At 39.0% G+C, this 24369-nt stretch overlaps 1 protein-coding gene and 1 pseudogene across 7 annotated transcripts in view; one reads left to right on the top strand and one right to left on the bottom strand.

The window, feature by feature from the left end:
* Mtdh (metadherin) overlaps nt 1-8742 on the bottom strand; it is a 63156-nt gene extending 54414 nt beyond the window's left edge. For 3 of the 7 annotated variants that reach the window (XM_047541170.1, XM_047541154.1, XM_047541141.1), the window contains exon 1: nt 8011-8737. In XM_047541170.1, coding sequence (XP_047397126.1) covers nt 8011-8391 — 381 coding nt within the window. In that variant the 5' untranslated portion in view covers nt 8392-8737. Of the gene's footprint in view, nt 1-7989 lie in introns of all 7 variants that reach the window. The other 4 variants (XM_047541158.1, XM_047541146.1, XM_047541162.1 and 1 more) reach the window with 3 other exon arrangements.
* Nucleotides 8743-8843: 101 nt separating this feature from the next.
* Nucleotides 8844-16387, top strand: LOC124980184 (cysteinyl leukotriene receptor 2-like; annotated as a pseudogene).
* Nucleotides 16388-24369: the final 7982 nt, after the last annotated feature.

A 24369-nucleotide genomic window follows, 5' to 3' on the forward strand; every position in this document is an offset into this window, starting at 1 on the left:
AATTATGTTAAGGATGATTTCTAAATAATGAAACCCAATCATTGGTTTTCACAGTTTTACATTTGATGGGTACTGATGTAAGGACTACAGGTGATACAGCAGACACATCATCCAGACACTTCTTTCTTGGATCCTGACAGATATATTCTAGACGGCCAGCATTCTATGGAATAGTTTGAAAACTACAAGGAGAGTTGGAAAGAAAACAGCAAATTTTAAAACGGTCAAATGAACACCAATCGCTCACTTAGATCCTTGTTTTTTGCTTGAATAATAATTAAAAAATGCTTTCAAGGCTGCTATAACCTTGAGTAGTAGTACATTAACAAGGCCAAAGCACAACAAAAACGAGTGTTCACAGGGTTTACTACTGGTTTTGGTATCTAAAGATGAATATTAACTATTAAAAAGGTCTTTTATGTTAGGTTTCTGATGGAATACAGAAGGTGAAAAAGTTCTGTCACATAACTAAACAAATGGAGCCAAAATCTTGAGCTTTTGTAAATTATAATTGTCAGTGTAAACTTCTGACTACTGTATAAATAAAATTTAAATGCAAGAAAATTGTAACTCACTGGGTAAACTGGATTTGTTCTCTGAGTACAATTCAATATACTACAATGTGCCATTGAAACCAGAGAGGTATAGTGGAAATAATGCAAAGTTCTAAGAGTAAAAATTAGGATATTATTTTGCTTTTGAAACTCCTTTACTCTATCACCCTGAGTAAGTCACTCAATCTCTCTAAATCTCAATTCCTCTTTTGTGAAATCAGGAATATTTGCTTTCCTTATCACTTGGGAAATTCTTAAGCAAATGATTATTCTTTTATGAATTAAAACAAAGAGGGATAGTGATTTAAAGGTTAAAAAAAAAAAACTATTCAGCAAGTGATTTAACTTACTTTTAATATTTATCAGCAAAAACCACTACCTAAAAATAAAGAAACCCAACAATTCTACTGGGAATATACTAAGAGATAAATTTATTTAGGTTAATAACAGATCACCCAATTAAACCATGAGATGTCATTTTAGCCACTTCATTCAGCATTTAGTTCAACAAATAATTAACGAAGGCTCTCATATATCAGGCACTGTTTGCCACTGGCTTACAATCTAAGAATAGTCTAGTAAAAGACCTCAAAAAAAAAAAAAAAAAAAAAAAGGGTAAGTAAATAAGTAAGTTGCAAACTGATCATTATGAAGGAAATATAAGAGTCTGCTATTTCAAATAGGGTTATCAGGAAAATATTTTCAGGGAAGTTGTTAAGTTTTTTTTTTTTTTTTTTTTTTTTAAACACATTACCAGGGAATGAAACCAGGGATGCTCTACCACAAAGCTAAAGTCCAAACACTTTCTTTAATTTTTTTGAGACAGAGTCTCACTAAAGTGCCAACGCTGGCCTTGAATTTGCAATCCTCCTGCGTCACTGGGATTATAAGTATCAGCTGGGAAGGTAATTTTTAAAGGTGAGACCTAAAGGTTGATTAGAACAGTGGGGGAGAGACTTTCAGAAACATAAGCTCATATAAAAGCCATGGACTGTGAAAGAGTTCGAAGAACTGAAAAAAGATGACCATAGTTAGAAGTCATAAATGAGAAGAAACTAACTCCATCAGCTTGGGGAAAAAAAGCAGGTGCTGGGCTATATAAGATAAGGAAAGAGGTTTTGATTTTGAATGAAAAAGTTGTTCTAGTGTTGGTTTTAGGCAGGATGTTTTTTAAAAAACTACTTAGTGGGCTTGGGGGTGTGGCTCACTAGTACAGATATCACCTAGCATCTGCTTAGACCCTAGATTAGATCCTCAGCATTAAAAAAAAAAAAGAATTCTTAGTAAGATGTTAAGAACTGGAGGCAGTCAAGGGATGGTTACTACAGAAGCTGATGAGCTAAGGTGACAGTAGTAAGACAGAGGAGTCAGACTGAACGTATTATGGAGTTAAAACTGATGGTACTTTGCTTATAGAGATGAGGTTAAAAAAAAAGTTAAAATCAAGGATGAGTCAAAAGGCTTAAATAACTGAATAGATATCATTCACCATTTACAGAAATGGGGAAGACTTGGAGAGGGCAGGAAACAGCTGTTATGGAGATGTTAAAGTTTGAGATAAATGTCAAATTTTGAACTACAGAAAAGTATACGTTAGGCATGAAGTTCTGGAGACAAGAGAAACAGTTCAAATACAGATAGAGACTAATATATGTTGAACTTCATTATTTGTAGATTCTGCATTGGTGATTTTTGCCTACTTACTAAAATTTGTAACTACAAAAACCAATACTTGAGGTACTTCTGCTGTCATTTGAGCACAGGCACAGAGCTGCAAATAATTTGCATTGCCCGACAGGCAGTTCCCAGCTAAGGTCAAGGTAATACTCTGCCTTCAAATATCAATTCTCATAATTATAAACAAGAGTCCTTTTTGAGGTCTATTTAAAGTCATATATTTTATATTTTTATGCTTTTTGTTGGTGATTTCTATGTTTAAAATGGCCCTCAACCATATGCTGAAGTGCTGTCTAGTGTTCCTAAGTGATTTACAAGAAGACTGCAATGTACCTTACAGAAAATATGCACAAGTTCTGGTACTGCAGGCCATGAGTTCAATGTTAATGAATCAATTTTATTAAATAAGGTGTATTTAAACACAAGAATACATAAAGCAAGACTATGTAATTGGTCATTGAAAATATTGTGATATAAGGCTTCAGGAACCTAACCGTGCATTTTCCCTAGAAGTTCTAGTCAGAATGAGTACTATGTTTGCAGAGACTTTATTGAACATAACTATGTAAATAATAAGATTTGACTACATTGATCTATTCCATTACTGATTATAAAGTACCTTCTGTGTGTGTAATCACTAGCAACATGCTCTATGCTGCCAAAATGCACAATGAGCAGATGTTTAGTTACTTGCTGAATGACTATTAGACAGATAAACGTGAAATGGGGATTTCAGGACATTTTGACTTAAAAACATGGCAACAGCTTTCACTAAATATGGAATATTTTGCTATATGTTCCAGGAACTGTAGCTGGAAAGCTGGAAGACTTGAAAGTTGAGGTAGCACTGCAGCTGGGTCTTGAAGGAAGGGTAAAAATTGGGAGAAAGGGGGTTTTTAACAGACAAAAATAATATGAACAGATATAGAAGTCTAGTTAAGCAAAATTACTTCTTGTTTTAGGAATAATAGTGAGAGAAAAACCTAAATAGGGTTAGATCACGAAGAACTTGTGTGCCACATCAAGAACTGGATTTTATTCAACATGATAGAGGAACTTACTGAAAAGATGTGAACATGAAAGTCAAATGGTTAGGACTGGACTTCAAAAGATTCAACTAGCACGAGTAGGTAGAAAAGTTTGGCAATAAAGACTGGAAGCAGCAAAACCAGTTAGGATACTGTTAAAACAGTCTAGGCAAAAGGCAATAAAAGTCCTAAAGTAGGGCAGTGTCATTAAAACTGAAACAGAATTAATGACTAAAAGACACCGCATTCCATTAGAATAATTTATTGAATGTAGAAGGATGGACCTTACAAAATCATAGCTAGATTAGCCAAATCACCATCTTTAATGTAAAAATAAAAAGGTAGCTTACATGACTAATTAACCTGGCATGATTAAAAGTTGTATAAATACTCTGGTGGGGCATCTTACTATATTATGCAAGGAATAATAATTTTTTCAGTGCCAAGTACTGTGCAAGGTTGTACAGTAGCAAACAAGACAAAATACTACTACTTATTCATTAAGCTTCAAGATATTGACAATTACACTACAGCAAATCTTCCTACATTTATAACTTGCTCACTAAAGTGGAATATTTTTTTTTTTTTGCGGTGCTGGGGTTTGAACCCAGGGCCTTATGCTTGCAAGGCAAGCACTCTACCAACTGAGCTATGTCCCCAGCCCTAATGAATTTTTCTTTGAAGTAGATCTTGTGATAAAAAAGTCATGTGAAAAAAATATTTACTGAGAATCTACTTAAAATCCACATTAAACTAGGCATCATGGAAAATTAATTTAAAAAAAAATTTCTAAATATACCAAGAACTAACCCAGTGAAAAGTGTCCCCCCTTTCTCACTTTAAAAAGTGACAACACCTGCAATTCATACACTAAAAAGCCTATGGTAAGATTTAATTAGGGGATAAAAACCAAATTGATAAAGAATTTTAAAAAATGTTCAAGAATAGATTAAAATAAATATAGATTTAGAAAGCTAAATACTACCTACTCTACAAATGAAGACAAACTATTACAAATTTTGAAAAGGATTAAAAAATCTGGAATGACTTAAAAGAAAACTAAAAATGGCCTTATTCCAAGTGAGTAATTTTGTGGGTGGGGGAAAGAGTACTGGAATCAAGGAACTCAGGGGTACTCACCACTGAGCTAACACCCCCAGTCCTTTTTATTTTTTCAAGGGAGCCCCCTACCCGCCCAAGAGCCTCTCTAAGTAGCCCAGGCTGGCCTCAAACTTGCAATCCTACCATACTCTGCAAATCAAAGACCAGTTGGGCCAATACAACCAGATCCAATCTCAAAACAAAACAAAACAAAACAAAAACAAAACACAAAAACAACAACAAAAGCAGATTCCCTAGACCCAGTTTCAGAGATTTTGAATTTTTAAGATCTGTGGTAAGGCTCAGGGATCTATAAATTTTTACAAGTATACTAAGCGACTCTATTACAAATAGCTGAGATACTCTGAGGACTCCTGCAGTGTTTTAACTCAACTAAAATCTTCAATTTATAAACAAGATAAGCTAAATAGATAAAGTTAAATGTGTTACTTAAGTTTAGAGTTTCCCATTCCTGCCAGGTTGGCAGATTGTCTTCCTCCAACCCTGGGCCTTTGTGATATCTCAGGCCCCTCCCACTACCTTGCTCCTACCTCTTTTACCCACTTTAAAAGCCAACTTTGTGATTAGGTATTTAGTGCCTAAATGGAACAATAGGGTTGTATGGTTAATTTTTTTTTTTAGTACAGTAGTGCCTTGCTATCGATGGGGAACTGGTTGGGATCCCCAAGGATACCAAAATCTTCAGATGCCCATATAAAATGATGTAGTATTGCATATTGCCTACACATATCCTCATATTCTTTAAATCATCCTTAGATTACATGTATTGCTTAATACAATGTAAATGCTAAGTAAAGAGTATTATACTATATTGTTTAGGGAATAATGATAAGAAAAAAAGTCTGTAGGTATTTAGTGCAGATAGAATTTAAAAAAAAAAATACTTTTGAACCTCAATTAGTTGAATTCATACATGCAGAACCCAAAGATAGGGAGGCTCACTGAGTATCTCCTCTTTTCCCTTTTTTTAAAAAATATTTTTGATTGTAGATGGACATGATGATACCTTTATTTATTTTTATTTATTTAGTTTTATGTGGTGCTGAGAATCGAACCCAGTGCATCACACATGCTAGGCAAGTGCTTTACCACTGAGCTACAACTCCAGCCCTGTATCTTTTCTACAACTGGAATAAAGCTGGAGAAACAGCTTTTACTTTTGTATCCCCTTCACAGAGTGACACAGAATATTGTATCTCTTTTTACTGACTTTGATTTGAAGGTAGTACCTTGCTTTTTCTTTAAGTAAATATGTAGTACAGTGCAAGATATGTGTACTAAATAAAGGTGGCTTACAGATAACCACATACAGCAGTGTTTCTCTGTGGATCATGCCTCACAATCAAACGTGAAATCAATTTAGTGGGTCAAAAATAATTTTAAAGAAAAAGTTAGCTGGGCACCGTGGTGCAAGCCTGTAATCTCAGCAGCTCAGGAGGCTTAAGGCAGGAGGATCGGGAGTTCAAGGCCAGACCAAGTAATGGCGAGGCGCTAAGCAACTCCATGAGACCCTGTCTCTAAATAAAATATAAAATAGGGCTGGGGATGCAGCTCAGTGGTCAAGTGCCCCTGAGTTCAATGCCTAGTACCCACAAAAAAAAAAAAAAAAAAAAAAAAAAAAAAAAAAAAAAGTTTTGTGTGTGTTGCAATGTAAAATATATTTCTTACTACCGTTGTAGTTGAAAAGTTTCAAGAGTACGATTTTATGAATACTGATTAGGTTAAACCTCTCCAATACATCTTCAACGTTTGGTAAGTGAACATTTACTTTCTCACCTAATTAACATTTCACTATCCAGTCTGTCTCCCCATTCTTCACTCCTCAAAGCCAATACTGGGTTTATTTACTTATTCATTTCTCCCTTTCCTAACTCAAATTAAAAGAGACGGTAAGTCCTAAATCTAATGTGCATTTTTCATAGTGTAAGTATTCACCAGTCTGTTCCTTCTTCAGATGAGTCATCTGAATGTTATGATGCACTTCAGATGGGCTCTTTGGAGCACCTGTCTCTCGCTTCAAGTCCATCTGAAATTCTAGATGTCCCAAATAGGGTTTTGAAATTTTCACAACCTGCCACATCCACACAGGGTTCAGGATTAATATGTGGTTTTTTCAAGATCACCATCTTTACCCTAGAGTCAGATTCTTTAATTCCATCATAACATTACTTTCTGGTAATCCTTGGTGCTCTCTGCATTTTTTATAATACATGTTCCAAGTCAGTTCTATTTCTTTCTTCTCCTAACTTAAATTGTGCCCTTTTCTAGCTTTCATGTATATCTTGCAACTTCCTAATCATCATGCAAAACGTGAATGTTTAACCAGGTCTAATAATACACTGACTGTGACCTGTCATATCTCTAATAGTCTTATTTTTTACCGTTACCAACAATATTCTCATTGTTTGAAGTCGAACTCCGCTTCCTTCAATAACTTCCCTAAATTCCTTCAATGGAGTGAGTCTCCTATCCTCCGAACCTCATTAACCTCTATTCACACATCTATTAGCACCTATCAGTTTGCAATATTATACTTATTTATGAATCTGTCTACTGTGATTGACTCTTAACTCCAATGTGCATACCTCACTTTGCCCACAAAACACACTAGAGTGCACTTTTCATAGTAAGGCCTTGGTATTAGCTCACTGAATTATATCGAAAGGTGAAATTTTAATTAGGTGGATATAAAAATAGGTTAGGAGATGTTTCTAATTCTACACGACCTCCATATTCTCAACGTGCTCAACTGCAAAGCATTTTGAAAATATATAAAACTATAAAAGATGTAAAGGGGAAACCGCCAGGGAAATGGCAATAAAGAATGTAGATGTAAAACATGGAGGCATGATAAAAGGGATGTGGTGCCCTCTGAATTTCCACACGTGGTTCAGTAAATTGGTGCCTCAAACCTTCAACCCTCACCATTCTGCCCCGTCATCCCCTTTTACCCTGTTTCAAAAACCTCCCACGTCATGAAGTGCACAACAGTCCACTTCGCTCTTTCTCATTAGGGACGTATACCACCCCCCCCCGAAGAATACTGGGTAGCTGACTCTCATTGGCCTTGTTCCTGTTCTGCCCTCCCTTGGTCCCCCATTCACCAAGAGTGGGCAACCATTTCCCTTTAAAGTCCCAACTAAAATGGAAGCGGGTCTAGACCTGGGACACCTTTAATTCTCTGTAAGCCCGAGTTTTTAGGTCACTGTATTTCTTTCTGGCTGTCTCAATGTGACTTGAGAGCGATGTCTTCCACGCGCAGTCTTTTCACAACTTCCCAACACCACCTTTAAGGTCCCATTACCCTCTACGTGCAGCCCGTAAGGTATGTTATTCCAGGGTCAAGGTTCCTGAAGGTGGTTTGACCTCTGGGTACTCTTATCGATACTTAACCCAGAGCACCTAACTTCCTTCCTGGAAACGGGGCTTCACTATCCGCCCTTATACCTCCTGAGTTTCCCCTACTCCCAAGTAACAAGTCCACCTATCACCTCCTCTTGCACTTGGGAAGATCTGCGCCTCGGTTCTCGCCTACCCACACTCTCTTCGCTCCAGGCTGGGGCTCGGCCCTCCCCTCCCTCGAAGGTCGCCGCGCCGGCACGCCGTACCTGCCCCTCGCTCCTACTCACTTTGGGCTTCTCGGGCAGCTTCTTCCGGTTCTTCTTCTTTTGCTCCTCGCTGCGGAGATTCTTCAGCAGGGTGAGGTCGTCAGGGGCTTGGGTTGGGGCGGCCGCCGCCTCCTCTCGTTTGCGGGGCGGGCTCCTCCGCTTCTTGCGGGCGCCGGCGCAAGCTGCGGCCCAGCCGTAGCCCAGCAGGAAGAGCAGCAGCAGCCCGAGTGCGCCGGTGCCCACCAGGATCACCCAGCCCGGGTATCGCTTCGGCTCCAGCCCCAGGTCGAGGCCCAGCTCCGTACGCAGGAAGCCTAGGCCGACCGACAGCATTTCCCGAAGCCGGGCCGAGCCCTCCTCGGCCTGCTGGGCCAGCTCCTCCTGCCAGCTCCGTGCAGCCATCTTCCCTCCCGTCAGGGGGACTCGCAGGATGACGCTGGGCGCAGAGACGCCGTGGAAGAGTCAAGGGAAGCGACGAGTGTCGGGCCACCTCAGGCCGAGCGCATCGCGGCCGCCCCTCGCGCCGGAGCCGGCGGTCGGCCGCTGCCGCCGCGGGGAGGGCAGGGGGGCTCCCAGGTTCCCCCTATCAGCCTCACTCCGCCGCCGCCGCCAGGAGGAGAGCGGGGCGAAGGGAGGGAGTGTCTCCAGTGGCGGCCGCTAAGCGGCGTCTCGGCGCTAGCGCCAGGCCCCGCTGTCCTCCCTCGGCGGAACAATGGCGGCTCCGGCCGCGATCCACGCCGCGCGCAGGGATGGCTGCGGGTCACGTGGGCGCGGTGGGCGGGGTGTGGGTGTCACGTGGGCGAGGGCGGGGCCGGGCGGGAAGAGAGCCGTGGCGCGAAGGCGTTGCGGTGGCAATGGCCGTGGCCGGTGACGAGCGGGTGGAGACGCGGAGCGTGGGGACTGGGACCCCGGATGGGGGCTGGGACCCCGGATTGGGGCTGGGAGACTTAACGGGTGGAAGCCGCGCAGATAGACGGTGGCGCGGAGATAGACGGATGCTTTGGATGAGTGCAATGGAAGGCGGGGTGGGGGAGAATGATGAGGAGCCAGGAACCCGCACACCGGGTCGTGGTCAAGTAGAGGTGTAGGGCTTTTCATTCTTTTTTCTGAGTGATGTTGAAATGAAAGTGCCTTTTTCTTCCTTAGGTTACCCGGTCAGCTAGATGCTTCCAGAGTGGATTCAGTGGAGTCTGAAGCCAGGCACTCCTCCAGGGCCTAGGTTTAATTCACGAGTTGGATGTTTATCTTCGGGGCCAACTGTTAAGTTTTGAGTTGCCTGCCCTTTGCCAGCCGGTCTAGGGCGCGTTTGCGTTGTTGTTCTCATTCAGTTGTGCTGTTTTTAATACCCAGAATTCAAAATTCTGAAAGCCCGTGAGTCGTAGTCTTATTTTGCTGCTAATTTGTAGCTTTAATAAGAAATAATAAGAGGAAGCACATTAGATTGTGTTTACATGTAGAGGTAGACTCCTTGTTGCGTTTTATTTTAAGCTTTTATACAACACGGTAAAAGAAGTTTTAAAAAATTCTATTTTTATTTGCTGTATTGACCAACTGTTTGATGTCGAATTAGGAAGAAATGAATTGCCTTCTCAGATTTTAATTACAAAGATGTTTGGGAACTGCCTTATGGTGTTTAAATTTCATTTTGCTGTAAGAAAACTTAAGTGTTTTAGCATTAAATGATCATTAGTATGTAAGCAAGTGAATTAAGTGCAAGCACCCAGTGCCAAAAATGTGTTAAGTATTTTGACCTACTTTTCAGCGTGTTGTAATGCATGTTGTGATTAGTGGGTGAAAGGGAGTTTTGTAATAAGAAATAAAAATAAACTACTCCTGCTAAACTTCGTGTAGACTTATAATTAAATGCTACAAATTATAAGACTAGAAACAGAAGGTGTCATTGGAATCTGCTTAAGCTCTAAAAGTTAACAAATTCCATTCATATTTTAAATAAGATTTACAGTCTTACATATTTGTTATGGTTCCAGACACAAAGGGTCATGATTTCCTGAGACGTTCTGCTGAACAGTCTACATTTAACTCCTGTGGGGTTATGAATTAAACTATTACAGTAATTGTAGTGGGGGTATGCCAGTCCTAAATCATATTACTTATTTTTTTCTGTAACTGTAATCTTAAAATTAGGAAACACATATGTTTACTATATTTGGTAAGACAGATATACTCATTTTTAAGTTTCTCCTCATCTTTCCATGTATTTATATTTTAAAAGCAAAAAAGGGGATCATCTGCTGCTGTTTTGCATCTAACGTAGATATAAGCATTCATGTTAATTAATAAAACTCATCTGATAAAGGCTACCAAGACCACTTGCTGCAGTCCCACAAAGTTATGTTTTTTGATTTGCAGCAGGATGAAGTTTAGGTAAAATTTAAATGAAACCAGGTTTTGAAAGACTGAAAGCAAAGCAGAGTTGTGTGTAATGAAGTTAATACCAACTCTGGTCTAAATAGACTGGTAATCTTAATTCCTTCTGAATGGCAAAATTGAGGTAAATGTAGAATGTTGTGTCTGAAACCAAACCTGGTTTGGAAATAAGGACTGCTTTTTCTGGAAGTGGCCCATAAAAGGAAATACCACTCAGACTTAAAAAGGAATGAACTATAAATACATGGAACAACATGAATGAATCTCAAATATGCTGAGTGAAAGAAGGTAGAACCTCTCCCCCTCTAAAAGAACATATTGTATGAGTCCATTTATGTAAAATTAGAACTTGAAAACTAATCTTTGGTGACAGAAAGCCAAAGATGGGGATTTGTAATGAGAGCAAATAGGTGGGAGGGGGAGGTATTAGAGAGGAGTACCAGCAAACTTGGGATTATTAATAATTAGTTCATTATCTTGATAGTGGTGATGATTTTACAGATGTATATGTATTTTAAGACTTAATCAAATTGTGTACCTTAAGTATTGTAGTTTAATTTATATTAACAATACTTAAATAAAGCAGTTCAAAAAAATTTTTAAAGTGATTTGTATGGCTTGGATCCTAGTAAGAGTGGGATGTACCAGTCTTACTGATGGGATTTCAAACAAATTTTTTTTTGGCAAATATATGACTTTAAAGAACATGATTTCTCAATAACCTTGATGTTACTTTTAACCAAAGCTGGTTTTTTTTTTTTTTTTTTTTTTACAGGTTTTCTCAATAAATACAGTATCCTTTTTTTAAAAAAAAAATTAAAATTTGTTTTAATTAGTTATACATGACAGTAGAATGCACTTTGATACATTGTATATAATGGAGTATAATTTCTCATTCTTCTGGTTATACATGATGTAGAATACTACCAGTGGTATAGTTTTATATGAACACGGGGTAATAATGTCTGGTACATTCTACTATCCTTCCTACCCCCATACCCCCCTTCCCTTCACTCCCCTCTACCTAAAGTACCTCTATTTTCCCCTAGTCGCCCCCCATTGTGAATTAGCATCTGCATATCAGAGAAAAAATTCGACTTGGTGTTTTGGGATTGTCTTATTTTGTATATTGTGATATTCTCCACCTCCATCCATTTGCTGGCTGGAGAATGATTTCATTCTTCTTTAAGGCTGAGTAGTATTTCATCATATATATAATATTTCATCATATATAGATATTACATTTTTTTATTCATTCATCTGTTGAAGGGCACCTAGGTAGGTTCCATAGTTTAGCTATTGTGAATTGAGCTGCTATAAACATTGATGTGGCTGCATCACAGTAGTATGCTGATTTTAAGTCCTTTGGGTATAAATGGAGAAGTGGGATAACTGGGTCAAATGGTTCCATTCCAAGTTTTCTGAGGAACCTCCATACTGCTTTCCATATCGGTTGCACCAATGTGCAATCCCACCAGCAACGTATGAATGTACCTTTTTCCCCAGTATCATTTTTAATGCCAAGATACTTCATGTCTGTCTCTGCTATAATTTAACATACTTTATTGTTGGATAGTTAGATTTTTTTTTTTTTTTTTGCAGGTTTCGTTTTGCCATCTAATGTAATTCTGTCATGAATATTCTGTAACTAAATCCTTGACCATCATTCATTATTTCTTCAAGATAGAATTCTGGTACTAATGCCTAAGCCATAACCCACAATTCGTGTGTTAAATGCTTTCAGCTTGAACGTTTTAAGAGACCTGAAAAAAGTGCTACTTAATGCATTTTATAGATAAGTGTCATACCCCAGAGTCAGAATGATTGAGCTTAGACTAGAATCCAGTCCTTTTATTGCTTCCTCCTCTTTTTCAGTATACAATCAGGTCTTGGAGTTGGTGCATGTATTAGTTTGCTAGGACTGTCAAAACAAAATACTACAGAATAAGCCAGGCTCTGTGGTACACATGGGTAATCCTAGATACTTGGGAGCTGAGGCAGGAGGATTCTAAGTTTTAGGCCATCCTGGGCAATTTATAGAGACTTGATCAAAAGAAAGGACTGGTGATGTAGCTCAGTGGTAGAATGCCCCTGGTTTCAGTTCTCAGTATTGACTAAAAATAAAATAAAATTTAAAAAGGGACCATGGATATTGCTCAGTGGCAGAGTGCTCTGGGTTCAATCTCTAGTACTGTAAAGGAAACAAAGGAATCAGATTGCTTAAACAGCTAAAATTTATTTTCTCTCAGTTCTGAAAGTCCAATATCAAGCAGCATGGTTGGCAGCAAGTGAGTTTTCATTTTTTCTTCTCATGAAGACACCAATCTTATCACATCAGGACCCCATTTAACCTTAATTATTTCCATAAAGGTTCTCTCTCCAAATATAATCATATTGGAATTAGGGATTCAGCATACAAATTTTGTGGGAGATAGAAACATTCTGACCATAGCAGTGTGGGAAGCCAACTTCCACTCAAGCAGTCTTTGTTTGAAAACTGATGGATGAAAATTGTTGACTTGCAGTGTCTTCAAAATATAGATTCTTGTCATCATAAACTGCTGGATCACTGAATTAAATACCTAGAAGAATAATTTTACAGCAAAGCAGGGGTCTATAGTTTAGTGCACCAAGAATTTAGAGGTACTGTTAGGAAAGGATCATCCTGAAATAAATCTAGTAAGCATCAGTAAATAAGGAAATTATCTGCAGAAGTATCCTAAGAACCCTAACCTAACCTATAGTTGATAGATGTTTTTAAGTTTTTTAAAGAGATCAGAATATGGTTAGAACTTGCATGGAACTTAAAAACTGGAATTTTCTTAATCATACTTCACTAGAATGGGAAGAAAGGAGTCTATCAAAGTGATGTTGAGGAAAAGTTGTGGTACATTCATTCAAGGGAATGCCATACAGCAATAACCATGCCAAAGAATGTTTACATTCTGGTACCATGCTTTGAAATTTTAAAAAAACAAGTTTTACATATAATGTGTGAAAATGTAAAATCGTACACAGAAGTGACACCAAATGGGGATGGTGATTATTTCTAGCGAGGATGGGAGAGAAATGGGATTGGTGTGAAGTATACAGGGGGCTACAAATGTTTCTGTAATGTTTTCTCCGTCAAGCTAGGTTATGAGCACAAAAGTGCTTATATGACTGACAAAAAACAAACAAAACAGCAGACACAGTAAGTTGTGTGGAAGCTAGGCAAAGTGATGGAATCTCTCTTGGCTATACAGTTGCTGGGTTACTATAATCTTACAGTGAGGAAAAGTGTTCTGAGTAATCTTAACTCAATAATTAACATCTTAAGATCATTTAACCCCATTAGACCTGATTTCATTCTCAACATATCACATTCAGTAATATGAATTCTCACATAGATTTTGCTACATAAGAAAATGGGGGCTAGGGTTGTGGCTCAGTGGTAGAGCACTTTCCTAGCATGTGTGAGGCACTGGGTTCAATCCTCAGCACCACATAAAAATAAATAAATAAAGGCATTGTGTTCATCTATAACTAAAAAAGAAAAAGAAAAAAGAAAATGGGTCAAAGAGGTGACTTCTAGGAAATCAGATCCTCTTAGCAGTTATTATGTAAATCTTGCATTCTCAACTGAGCTGTATGGTTTTCATGTTGAAAACTGCTGGTTCTTGGAGGCAAAACAAAAACTGTATAAAGTTGACATACAGTGTATATACTGATATCCAGGATACCTGTGGCATTAAAAATTCAGGTGTGGTATTAAGGAAAAAAAAGTCTAAAGAGCCTCTTCCAGAGTTTGAAAACCAAAAGAAAAACTTTCTAAAATAAAAAAAAAAAAAAAAAAAGAAGAAGCAAAAATCACAGAATTTAGTGAAGTATAGCTAAAGTCAATTGATTTGAGCTTGGGAATTGTAATGGTTGCTGTGATCCCCTCCATCCCACTTCAGAAACTGTGCTTATTGCCAGAAGACATCTCTTAGCTGTCATACTTTTGGGGACATTATTGAGAAAACTTCCTCATCCAAGGTCATGTTTCCTTCAGGGAGACCTGGCATTCACTGACTCTTCTGCCCAGGGGATAGGGTATAAGTCCTAGCCTTGCTCACTTGGAATAATTCTAAGGATGTTCCTCACCCTAGAGCACTGTAATGGACTTGAATGAGGAAGGTTGGTACTGTATCTCAACTCAGTTTGTCATCTGTCCAATCCTGCAACCTCCTTCTACTGGATTGTTTCCAAGAGCACTTCCCAAAAGATGTCCTCATGCTGATCTGTCTCAAAGTCGGCTTCCCAGATGACCAATGTATAATATGGATGATGATGAGGTATCTACAAAGTATTTGATATTAAGGAAGGAAAGATTATTTCTGCATAGGCATAGTGGAACACTAAGTGTATTTTGTTTAGGTCAAGTCTTAAAGAATGAGTTAGGATGTTGCTAAGAAGAGAGGTTCATGAGGATGGAGAGGAATTTGTAGGCATGAGGACCAGCAAAGTGGAGGATCGGGGACGTGATAGAACATGGTATATGCTTGCTGTCTCTGCTTCTTGGTGGCTGTGTTCCCAATTGCTTTCCTCCACCACATCCTCCCACCATTATGTTCTGTCACCTCAGAGCAATGGAGTTAGCTGTCTATGGACTAAGACCTCCGAAACCACATTTTGACTGTTTTATCAGGACTAGATCTCCTAAGAATGAGCAAGTAAAGAGTGAATGACTCTTTTGCTTGGAGAGAAAACTCATGTCCTTGCCTCTGTCCTTCTGGAACAAAATGAAATCTCCAACAACAACAGCCACAGGAACCACACCATTGAAAACTTGAGAAATTTGCCCAATCATATACCTGATAATATTGTCCGGGGAGCCTTGGGAAATGGCTTACCCACATATGTTTTTTCCTGCAGACTTATAAAAAATCCACATGGGGAATGTCTACATGTTCCACCTAGGCATTTCAGATCACCTGTTCACAAGCACTGTGCCCTTCAGAGCTGACCACTATTTCAGAAGCTCCAACTGGATGCTTGGGGACCTGGCCTGCAGAATTATGTCATATTCCTTATATGTCAACATCCACACCAGCATTTATTTCCTAATAGTGCTGAGCATTGTGCATTTCCTGGCTACTGTTCACTCCTGGCTTCTCCATCTCACCAACATTAGGAGTGCTTGGGTCCTATGTGGGATCATATGGGTCTTTTTGGTTTGTTTTTTGTTGTTGTTGTTTTGTTTTGTTTTGGTACCAGGCATTGAACTCAGAGGCACTTGACCTCTGAGCCACATCCCCAGCCCTATTTTGTATTTTATTTAGAGACAGGGTCTCACTGAATTGCTTAGTGCCTCACTTTTGCTGAGGTTGGCTTTGAACTTGAGCTCCTCCTGCTTCAGCCTCCTGAGCCACTGGGATTACAGGTGTGTGCCATCTCACCTGGCTTGAATCTTTATCATGGCTTCCTCAATAATGCTTCTGAAGAGTGGCTCTGAGCAAAAAGGCAACCTCACAGCATGCTTGGAGCTGGATCCTCCAAAAATTAATAAGTCACATGAACCGCATTGCCTTGGTGCTAGGCTTCCTGATGCCATTCTTCATGTTCAGCATCTGTTAAAAAGGTGGAGCTCCCAGAATTGAGTCTGCAGGCTTCCCCCAAGGAGGTGATGACCATTATGATCATTGCCGTGAGCATCTTCCTCTTGTGTTTCCTGCCTTTTCACTCACTGAGGACTTTCCACCAGGTCACGTGAATTGTGAATTTGTTCAGAGACTGACTGCAAAAAGCTGTGGTCATCACACTGGCTTTGGTGGCAATCAATAGCTGCTTCATTCCTTTTCTCTATTACTTTGCTGGGAAGAACTTGAAGGATAAATTAAGGGTCATATTCAGAAAATATCATCTACAGAAGGCAAAGGTGAAGGGTAGCTTTCCTATTTGTGGCCAAAAACAGAACAGAGGGTGTAACAGAGGCTTGTTCATGTACCTTTGTGTCCACCTTCATTTCCTCATAGACTCCAAAGTGTAATGGTTAATTTGAATTGTCAACTTGATTGGATTAAAAGATGCTGGGTGTGTCAATGAGAGCGTGTCTAGGAATGATTGGAATATGGGATAGTGAACTTAAGTGGATACCCTCCCTAAGCATGGGCAGCACCACCCAATAGGATGGTGGCTTGGATGGAATAAAAGTCAGAAAAATAGGGAAGCAGATGCAGATGCAAGCTCAACTCTTCTTGAAAGGGTTCTTGATTGTTGCTTTAGTCGACTGAGGATGTCAGACTCTTGCTTCTTCCCTCTTCCAAAGTGGATTCTGCCAGTGATTCTCCAGAGAGTTTCCAGAAGCCTTGGTCTCGGACTAGAGTAGCACTGTTAATCCCTCTTTTTCTGAGGCTTCCGCCTCTTGGACTGCATAGCTACTGGTTCTTCCTGCTCTTTTTCAGTTTGCAGACAGCCTTTGTGGACTCTCCAGCTTCTGGTTGTGTAAGCCAATCTAATAAGTTCCCTTTTTATAATCATACTTCCTGTTGATTATGTTCCTCTAGAGAACCCTAATACACCAAGTGACTTTCTAATCATACCACTCTCGACAAATCTTGATGCCCAACCTTTAATTGACCATGACATTTATTAACAAGACCTACTTCAGACATTTCACTGGGTGTATGTATATTCAGTGTTTGAGTCCAAATGAGGATGTAGGAGGAAAAACTCCCTAGTAGAGTCTTATAGACAAAATGTCAGATTAGAGGGGAAAATGTCAAGCACAGTGGATCCTGCTTTTTTTCATCAGATTCTGTACCAGATCTCTGGCCCATCAGTCATTCTAAATTCTTAATTTCAAGACATCTCTAACTTTCCCTGCATAGCCAGTTCCCCTTCTCTATTAATCCCTTGAGATACAGCTCATTAACAAAAATACTGGAGGCCCCTGCACAGAGAAGTGCATTCTCAGAATTCAGGCAAAGGCATTGTGAAGAGAAGACTGCTCTGTAACAAAGCAAGTCAAGGCCCCAAACAAAAACAGTGAGATAAAAGGAGGGGGAAGGATTGAGGTCAGAGAGAGCTAATGATAAGGAGAGGGAAAGAGGAATTTCATTTTGCCCTGGGAGACGGGCTTTAGCACCTTGAAAGCAAAAATGTTTCCTTTGCCTCTTGCTTGCCACAGAGTTAGGAAGGACAGGAGGAGTAGGAGGGGAACCTGGGGCATTGCTTCGCGTGACGTAGAAATTAGGCATGGGATAGGGGAGAAGGAGGGGCCACGGACGTGTACCTCAGTTTTGCTTTGAGGCTTGGGTTTGGGCTGATGTCACCACAGTCATCACGCCTGCCATTAATTCACTGGGATGGGAGCCAGAGCAAAGGAGGTGATGCGAGGGGTTTGAGCTGGGCACCCAGGGAAGGAAGGAGTGGAAAGCAAGGTGCAAAGGTTGCTGGACCCCTGAAATTATCTTTACATTTCAGCAGAACATAGTAGGCGGAAAAAGCACTGGGCAGTGAAAGGAGATCCTTTCCGTCCACTGAAACAAAGTTACTGCCAATGACTACCAACATGACCACTGTATCGCCGACAATTGAGTGCCCTCCCCACGCTAGACAAACTGTGCCAGGCACTTCACATTCATTAATCCCACACCAAGGATCCTCACACCAAGGTTCTGGGGGAGTTTTCCTTTCACAAATGAAGAAATGGAAGCTCAAAGAAATTAAGTCCAAGTTTAAACAGCTAGTAAGCGTTTTAAAAACCTCCCTTTAGGAGTGTTGACTGGGTGCTTTCCATATGTATCCTTGCAAACCTCCAGGAACACTGGTTGAAAGTCTGAATAAGAACTTTCCTCTCCCACCAGAAATAGGCCACTTCTCATTCTCACTAGAAATGAAGTTTTTGTCTTTGGAGTTGACCCCTGTCACAGTGAAGGGCTGGAGGGAGGTGATGTTCTGAAGCTAGGGAGAGACTAAATTAGCCTTCATACTAAGTGAGGACCCCCATGCCTTTCCCTTATTCAGCTACCAGTAAGATGACAGATGCCCACCAAGACAGGACTTCGGAGCTTCTGCCTATGGGGAAACTGCCCAATCCTAGAAGAAAGACTGACAGATGCTTGGGAATCCTCCAACCCGAAAGCTGGGCATCTGCCCTCTTTTCTACCTGACAGTGAAACCCACAATGTAGGAAATCCCTTCTATACACAAAAGCATCAAATCAACTTGTTACATCATCACTCATGATTATAAACAACCATCAACGACCACTGCACACTTGAGAAAAAGTTCCTAATGCAAAAGACACCAATGAATAAATGGGAGGGTAGATAGAGGCCTTTTCAGAATGAGAGGTCTCAATATTTGTATCACCATTGCACTTTTATCAGAAAGCTACTAGAGAACTGGTTTCTCTAAAATAAGAGATTAAATCAAGAGGAAGGAAAACATGGCTGCTAAGAAAGAAGGAATCCAAAATAAAGGGGAAGAGAATTCCCAGATGTGGATGTGTATCAGGGTTGGAAACCAACTCAGACAGGTTAGAGCAGGAATTCCAAGGACTCTAGGAAGACTATCTCCAAGAAAAACAAGAAACCAATTGACTCACTATTATACTCTACCCTATACTTAGTATAAGGCCTAGCCCATAATAGGTGCTCAGAATATTTAAGAGAATAGTTTATATTAATGTTGAATGACTAAAAAGACTGATAACTACTTACATATGGAACAAAGATATGTCACTAATTGAAGGCATCAGTATTTTGTGGAAGAAAAATCAAGATGCCACCTCGTGATCCCTGCCTCCTAATAGTCACACCTTTGTATAATCCCCTCCCCTTGAGAATGAGGAACCTGTGACTTCCTTCTAATCAACAGGAGATGGCAAAAGGGGATGGGATCACCTCCATGGTTTTGCTGCATATGTGTATAACCTCCATCTGGCTTGTAGACTATTTTTTCCTTCCCTTGCTGGCTTTGATGAGGTAAGCTTCTGTGAGGAGAGACCTATGTAGCAAGAAACTCATGGTGGCCTCCTGCCAGTTGCCTGCAAGAAAGCAAGACCCCTCAGTCTGAAGAACAGATGGAAGGGATATTTTTGTTACGTAATGGCAGAAAACTTAGTCAAACGTCTCCTGCAATTAGGTAAAAAGCAGAACATGTAATGTGATGAACTTGGATTTGTGATAATGGATATTTCTAATAAGTGTTGAAGGTGGCACTGGGTTTCTTCTCAATATTTATAGTAAAAAAAATGCAAGAGGAGGGAAATAAATTAAGGGAACAATGAAATAAAGGGAACTGGGACTTGATAATTCTGAAAATTCCAGTATCTTCCAATGGGGGAAGATGCTAGGACAGAAATGGCTTCTAAGCACCATCAGGATAAATGACATAGAGATAAACTGAGAGTGGTATATAAACTTTTATATATAAACTGTACAAACTTTCCTTAAACTCTCAGAAACATCAAAGGATAAGAGAATTTATTCACACAAAGGCACTCCTCCAAAGATAGTAAGAGGGGGCCTCAAAGAACTTTCATTCTGGTCTGGGCTTGTGACTCAGTGGTAGAGTGCTTGCCTAGCATGCCTAGATTCGATTTTCAGCACCACATATAAGTCAATCAATCAATAAAATTAAGGTCCATCAAAAACTAAAAAAATATTTTTTTAAAAAAAGAACTTTCATTTATATCTAGGTAATATAAGGGCATTGTTTCTCCTAAAACCAAAAGAAACCAAAAGTAGAGAAGGTCTTACCTAGAAGTGACTTTTGAATGTGTCTCTTATCCAATGTAATGAACTCCAATGAAGTTCACAGAAGACCCACAAAGTTTTTGAGAAAACTGTATCACCAAAACACTGCCAATTTGGACTGAAAGGAACAGAGTGTAAAAAATGATAAGGGGTTAGACTTTCAAAATTCTAAGACAGAGACAGAATAAAATCAAAACACAAAACAATACCTCCTCCCACCTCAGTCCTATCAGGAAGCAACATGAGAAAACTCAACTTTACATTTGTACCACCTTTCATGAAAAAGGAAGGGAGACTTAGAAGGCTGATCCAAGAGTCCAGAGAGTGAAGCCAAGACCCACAGAAAATTTTTGCCAGACCTTAAGCCCGATCAAGGAACTTTCAACATTGGCCTGATTGTGTTTTGGAATAGATATAGACCACTGATGCCTTTGTCCCGCTCATCTCCCTCTCTTTTAAATGGTAATATCTATAGTTGCTTTCCTTTTCCTGTAGCACCATCATATGTTGGGTATCTAGAAGAAAGAAAACTCTCTAGTTTTGCTGGTCCATAAATTGTGAGGGATTGTGCCACAGGAGATGTAGTTAAACTACATGCAAGGTGCCTCAACCGTACCTGGGCTTGCTTCCTTGATTTTGAGACAGGGTTTCCCTACCCCTGTTGCCTATGTTGCCTAAACTGACCTCAGTGATAAGGCAACTTATCTGATCAAAACCATCAAGGATGAATGTCTGCTAGCCACACAGAATCTTTTGTAATCTGATCACACAAGTAATATTCCCTCGATGTCGAGGTATTCTATTGGATAAAAGCAAGTTACTTCAGGGAATAGAATTGTACCAGACTGTACATACTACCAGAAGGCAGCAATCATTGGGGGCCATTTTGGAAAAACCTACCAGTCTGTGCTTTGGTCTTCAATGATTCACATCACTTCGAATACAAAACACATTCACCCTCTCCTGAAATCCCCATCCTATTACAACATCTGTTCAAATTCCAGGTGTTTCATCATCTAAATCAAGTCCAAGATGGACATGGTGGCACATGTCTGTAGTCCCAGTTCATTGGGTGGCTAAATCCGTGAGGCAGATAGACCACACATAGGCAGCCAGGAAAAGGGTTTCAGAGAAGGGAAAGGTGGAAGAGAGGCTTAGGAAATCAAGCTTTTGATTCTATCTGGTCCTAGCCACAAGGACGGTTCCTTAACAACCCCTAGAAATGACAAATCACAAAAAGTACTTCCTCCGCTGCCAACAGACCCTAACCCCAACCCTTGTGCTAATAATTCTTGGAAATCACTTTTCTCTGATCTGCTGAAGAAGACAAAATATAGAGAGTTGATTGACCCCTTTATGAATCCTATCAATCAACTATAGGGACAGATTAAGCCCATAAAATCCCCTAGAAAAGAGACACCAATTGGTACCTTCTCCCTCCCATTCAGGAGCTCTGCTTTTTTTCTTTCTATTACTCTAAAAGTAAATCTTGTTACTTTGCTCTTACCCTTGTGTCCGTGGTTTTCATTCTTCAAATTCTTGAGACAAAGAACCCACTCATCCATGCTCCGTGTTACAGCAGGGTGTTGAGGCAGAGAACAGATGCAGACCTTGAAGTAGAGACACAAACAGAAATTGTAAGAAAGTGTGTTTTAACTTACTTAGTTTGTGGTAATTTGTTACACAGCAATAAAACTAATTATGAAAAGATGAATGACACTTTGTGTTTTCAAGGTTATGGGGATACAGGCACTTTTAGACAGTTTTATTAAGAGTAAATTGGTAGAAAACTTTCTGAAGCAATTAATATAGATTTTTAAAAATTGAACCTCAAAATGTGGTTAAATACTTTTTGATCCAGTAAAGTTCCTTGCTAGGAAATTATTCAAAAAATAATTGGACAAAATATACCAAAAAGAAAAATCACATAGTCAGTATATTGTGGTTTATAATATAAGGGAAAAAAAACTGAAAGAAAAGTAAAGGGGTGATTGAAGATATTGTGACATGTAAGGATAAGAATATTATGCAGCCTTTAAAGAACTTGATATATACTCATGCATCTCTATTATTCAGTGATACAGAAGGCCATAATGATAAGTGAATAAAATCAAGTTATAACATAGCAGGATTGATTAAAAATTAATTAACATTTTAGAGTACATATGTGTATACGTGGATAGACAGCTAGAAGGAGATTACTCAAAATCTTTATAACAGGTTACAATAGTCATATTTAGGAGTTAAGATTTTTGAGTAGATTTTATTTTTTCTATATTGTCTTTTAAATTGCTTGAAATTTTAATTTTTTCTTTCTTCTCCTTACTAAGACAAGGTCTTGCCTTGTTGTCCAGGTTGGTCTTGAATTTGTGGGCTCAAACAATCCTTTGACTCAGTCTCCTGAGTAGCTAAATTTGAATATTTAATGTGACTATAATTATCATTTTAATCAGATAATGTTTTCATTTATCTTTAAAAATCAGCAAGTAGCTCATTATTAGGCTATAGAAAAATTTCTTCCAAGAGAATTATCATTTTTTGAGTAATATATACTAATATAATTTAAATTTAAAATGCCTCCTTAGGAAAAACTTCCTAGGGTAGTGTTATTTGGGTGTGTTTCATTGAGGCCCACTTTGCTGAATAATCCTACCATGAAGTTTTAAGATACATCAACCTAAGTCATTTATTAATTTACCCAGTGACTTCTAAGGTTCCAGTTAAAATTTTTTATTAGAGCTTTATAGTTATACTATAACTATCCTGACAAACTCATCCATGCATGGACATTGATTTCAGTTCATGATCCTGTCCTCCCTCTCCTCTCCCATTCTCCTTCCTCTTCTCTTAGATTTCCTTTTGCTCATCTATCTTGTATTTGATTGATTCTTTTTACTCATGCATAAAGGTGAACTTCCCTATGGTATATTTATATATGCACATAACATCATTTTTTAAGAATTCATTCTGGGGGCTGGGGTTGTGGCTCAGTGGTAGAGCGCTTGCCTAGCATGTGTGAGGCACTGGATTCCAGTATCAGCACCACATATAAATAAATGAATAAAATAAAGGTCTATCAACATCTGAAAAAAAAATTTTTTTTAATGAATTCATTCTGCATTGTTTCTCCTTTCCCATCCCTCCACTCTGCCTTCTAGCTCCTTCTTATACATTACTGATCTTCCCTTTATCTTTAAGATATCCTAACCTTCCTTCCCCCTTTATTTTATTCGAACTTTCACATGTGAGAGAAAACATTCGACCTTTGAGTTTCTAACTTTCACTTAGCATGACATTCTCCATTTTCATCCATTTACCTGCAAATGCCATAATTTAATTCTATTTTATGACTGAGTGGAACTCTACTGTGTGTATATATATATACCCCAATTTCTTTATTCATTCATCTATTTATGGGGGTTTTCTAAAGTTATGAAATCTTTATTATTGAAAGGCAAAGCTTCTTTTGGAGGTGCTCAGTGGCCTCCCCTGGAAGCAAGAGAAAAAAATAACATCTCAAACCTCACTGGAGAACTAACGGTCTTAAAAATGAGTAGTTATTCTGGAGGCTGAGCAGAAAGGAAAGAAACAGCTGTCCCTGCTGGGAAAGACCCAAGTGTTTATGTAAATTAAGCACCTTAGGCATTCAGAAACTGGCAAAAGAACTAAAAGTGTAATCTAAAAACTAAGGTTTGGCATAATTAGTAAGTTTACAGCATTAATGTGGCCTTGCTATATAAATTCTACATTTGATGACCCAGTGAGCTTCTTTCTTTATTTCTTTCTCTCTTTCTGCTTAGTATATGGCATGAGTGAATTGCAAATGTGGTTATCAATTTGGATAAACTAATTTTGTCTCTGTTGTGACCCTTAATCCTGCTCAACTTTTTTTTTTTATTGTAGATGGTGGTGCTGAGGATCGAACCCAATGCCTCACACATGCCAGGCAAGTGCTCTATCACTGAGCCACAACCCTAGCGTCTGCACAATCATTTATAGGTCTATGTGAGAATTTTTTTGTTTTGTTTTGTTTTGTTTTTTTGGTACTAGGGGATTGAACCCAGGGGGCACTAACCACTGACATACATCCCCATTCCTTTTAATTTTTTTTTTTTTTATGACCAAGTATGGTTTATTATGGACAGATGGTAGAAAAAATATCACAGATAAGTTCCCTAAGTCATGTGTAAAGAAAGACTATTATTAAAATTCACTTTATTTTCTATGGAATCAAGCACTAGCTACCAGTTTCAGCAAGATTTTTGTG

The sequence above is a fragment of the Sciurus carolinensis genome, chromosome 1, assembly GCF_902686445.1.
Source record: "Sciurus carolinensis chromosome 1, mSciCar1.2, whole genome shotgun sequence".
NCBI lineage: Eukaryota > Metazoa > Chordata > Mammalia > Rodentia > Sciuridae > Sciurus > Sciurus carolinensis.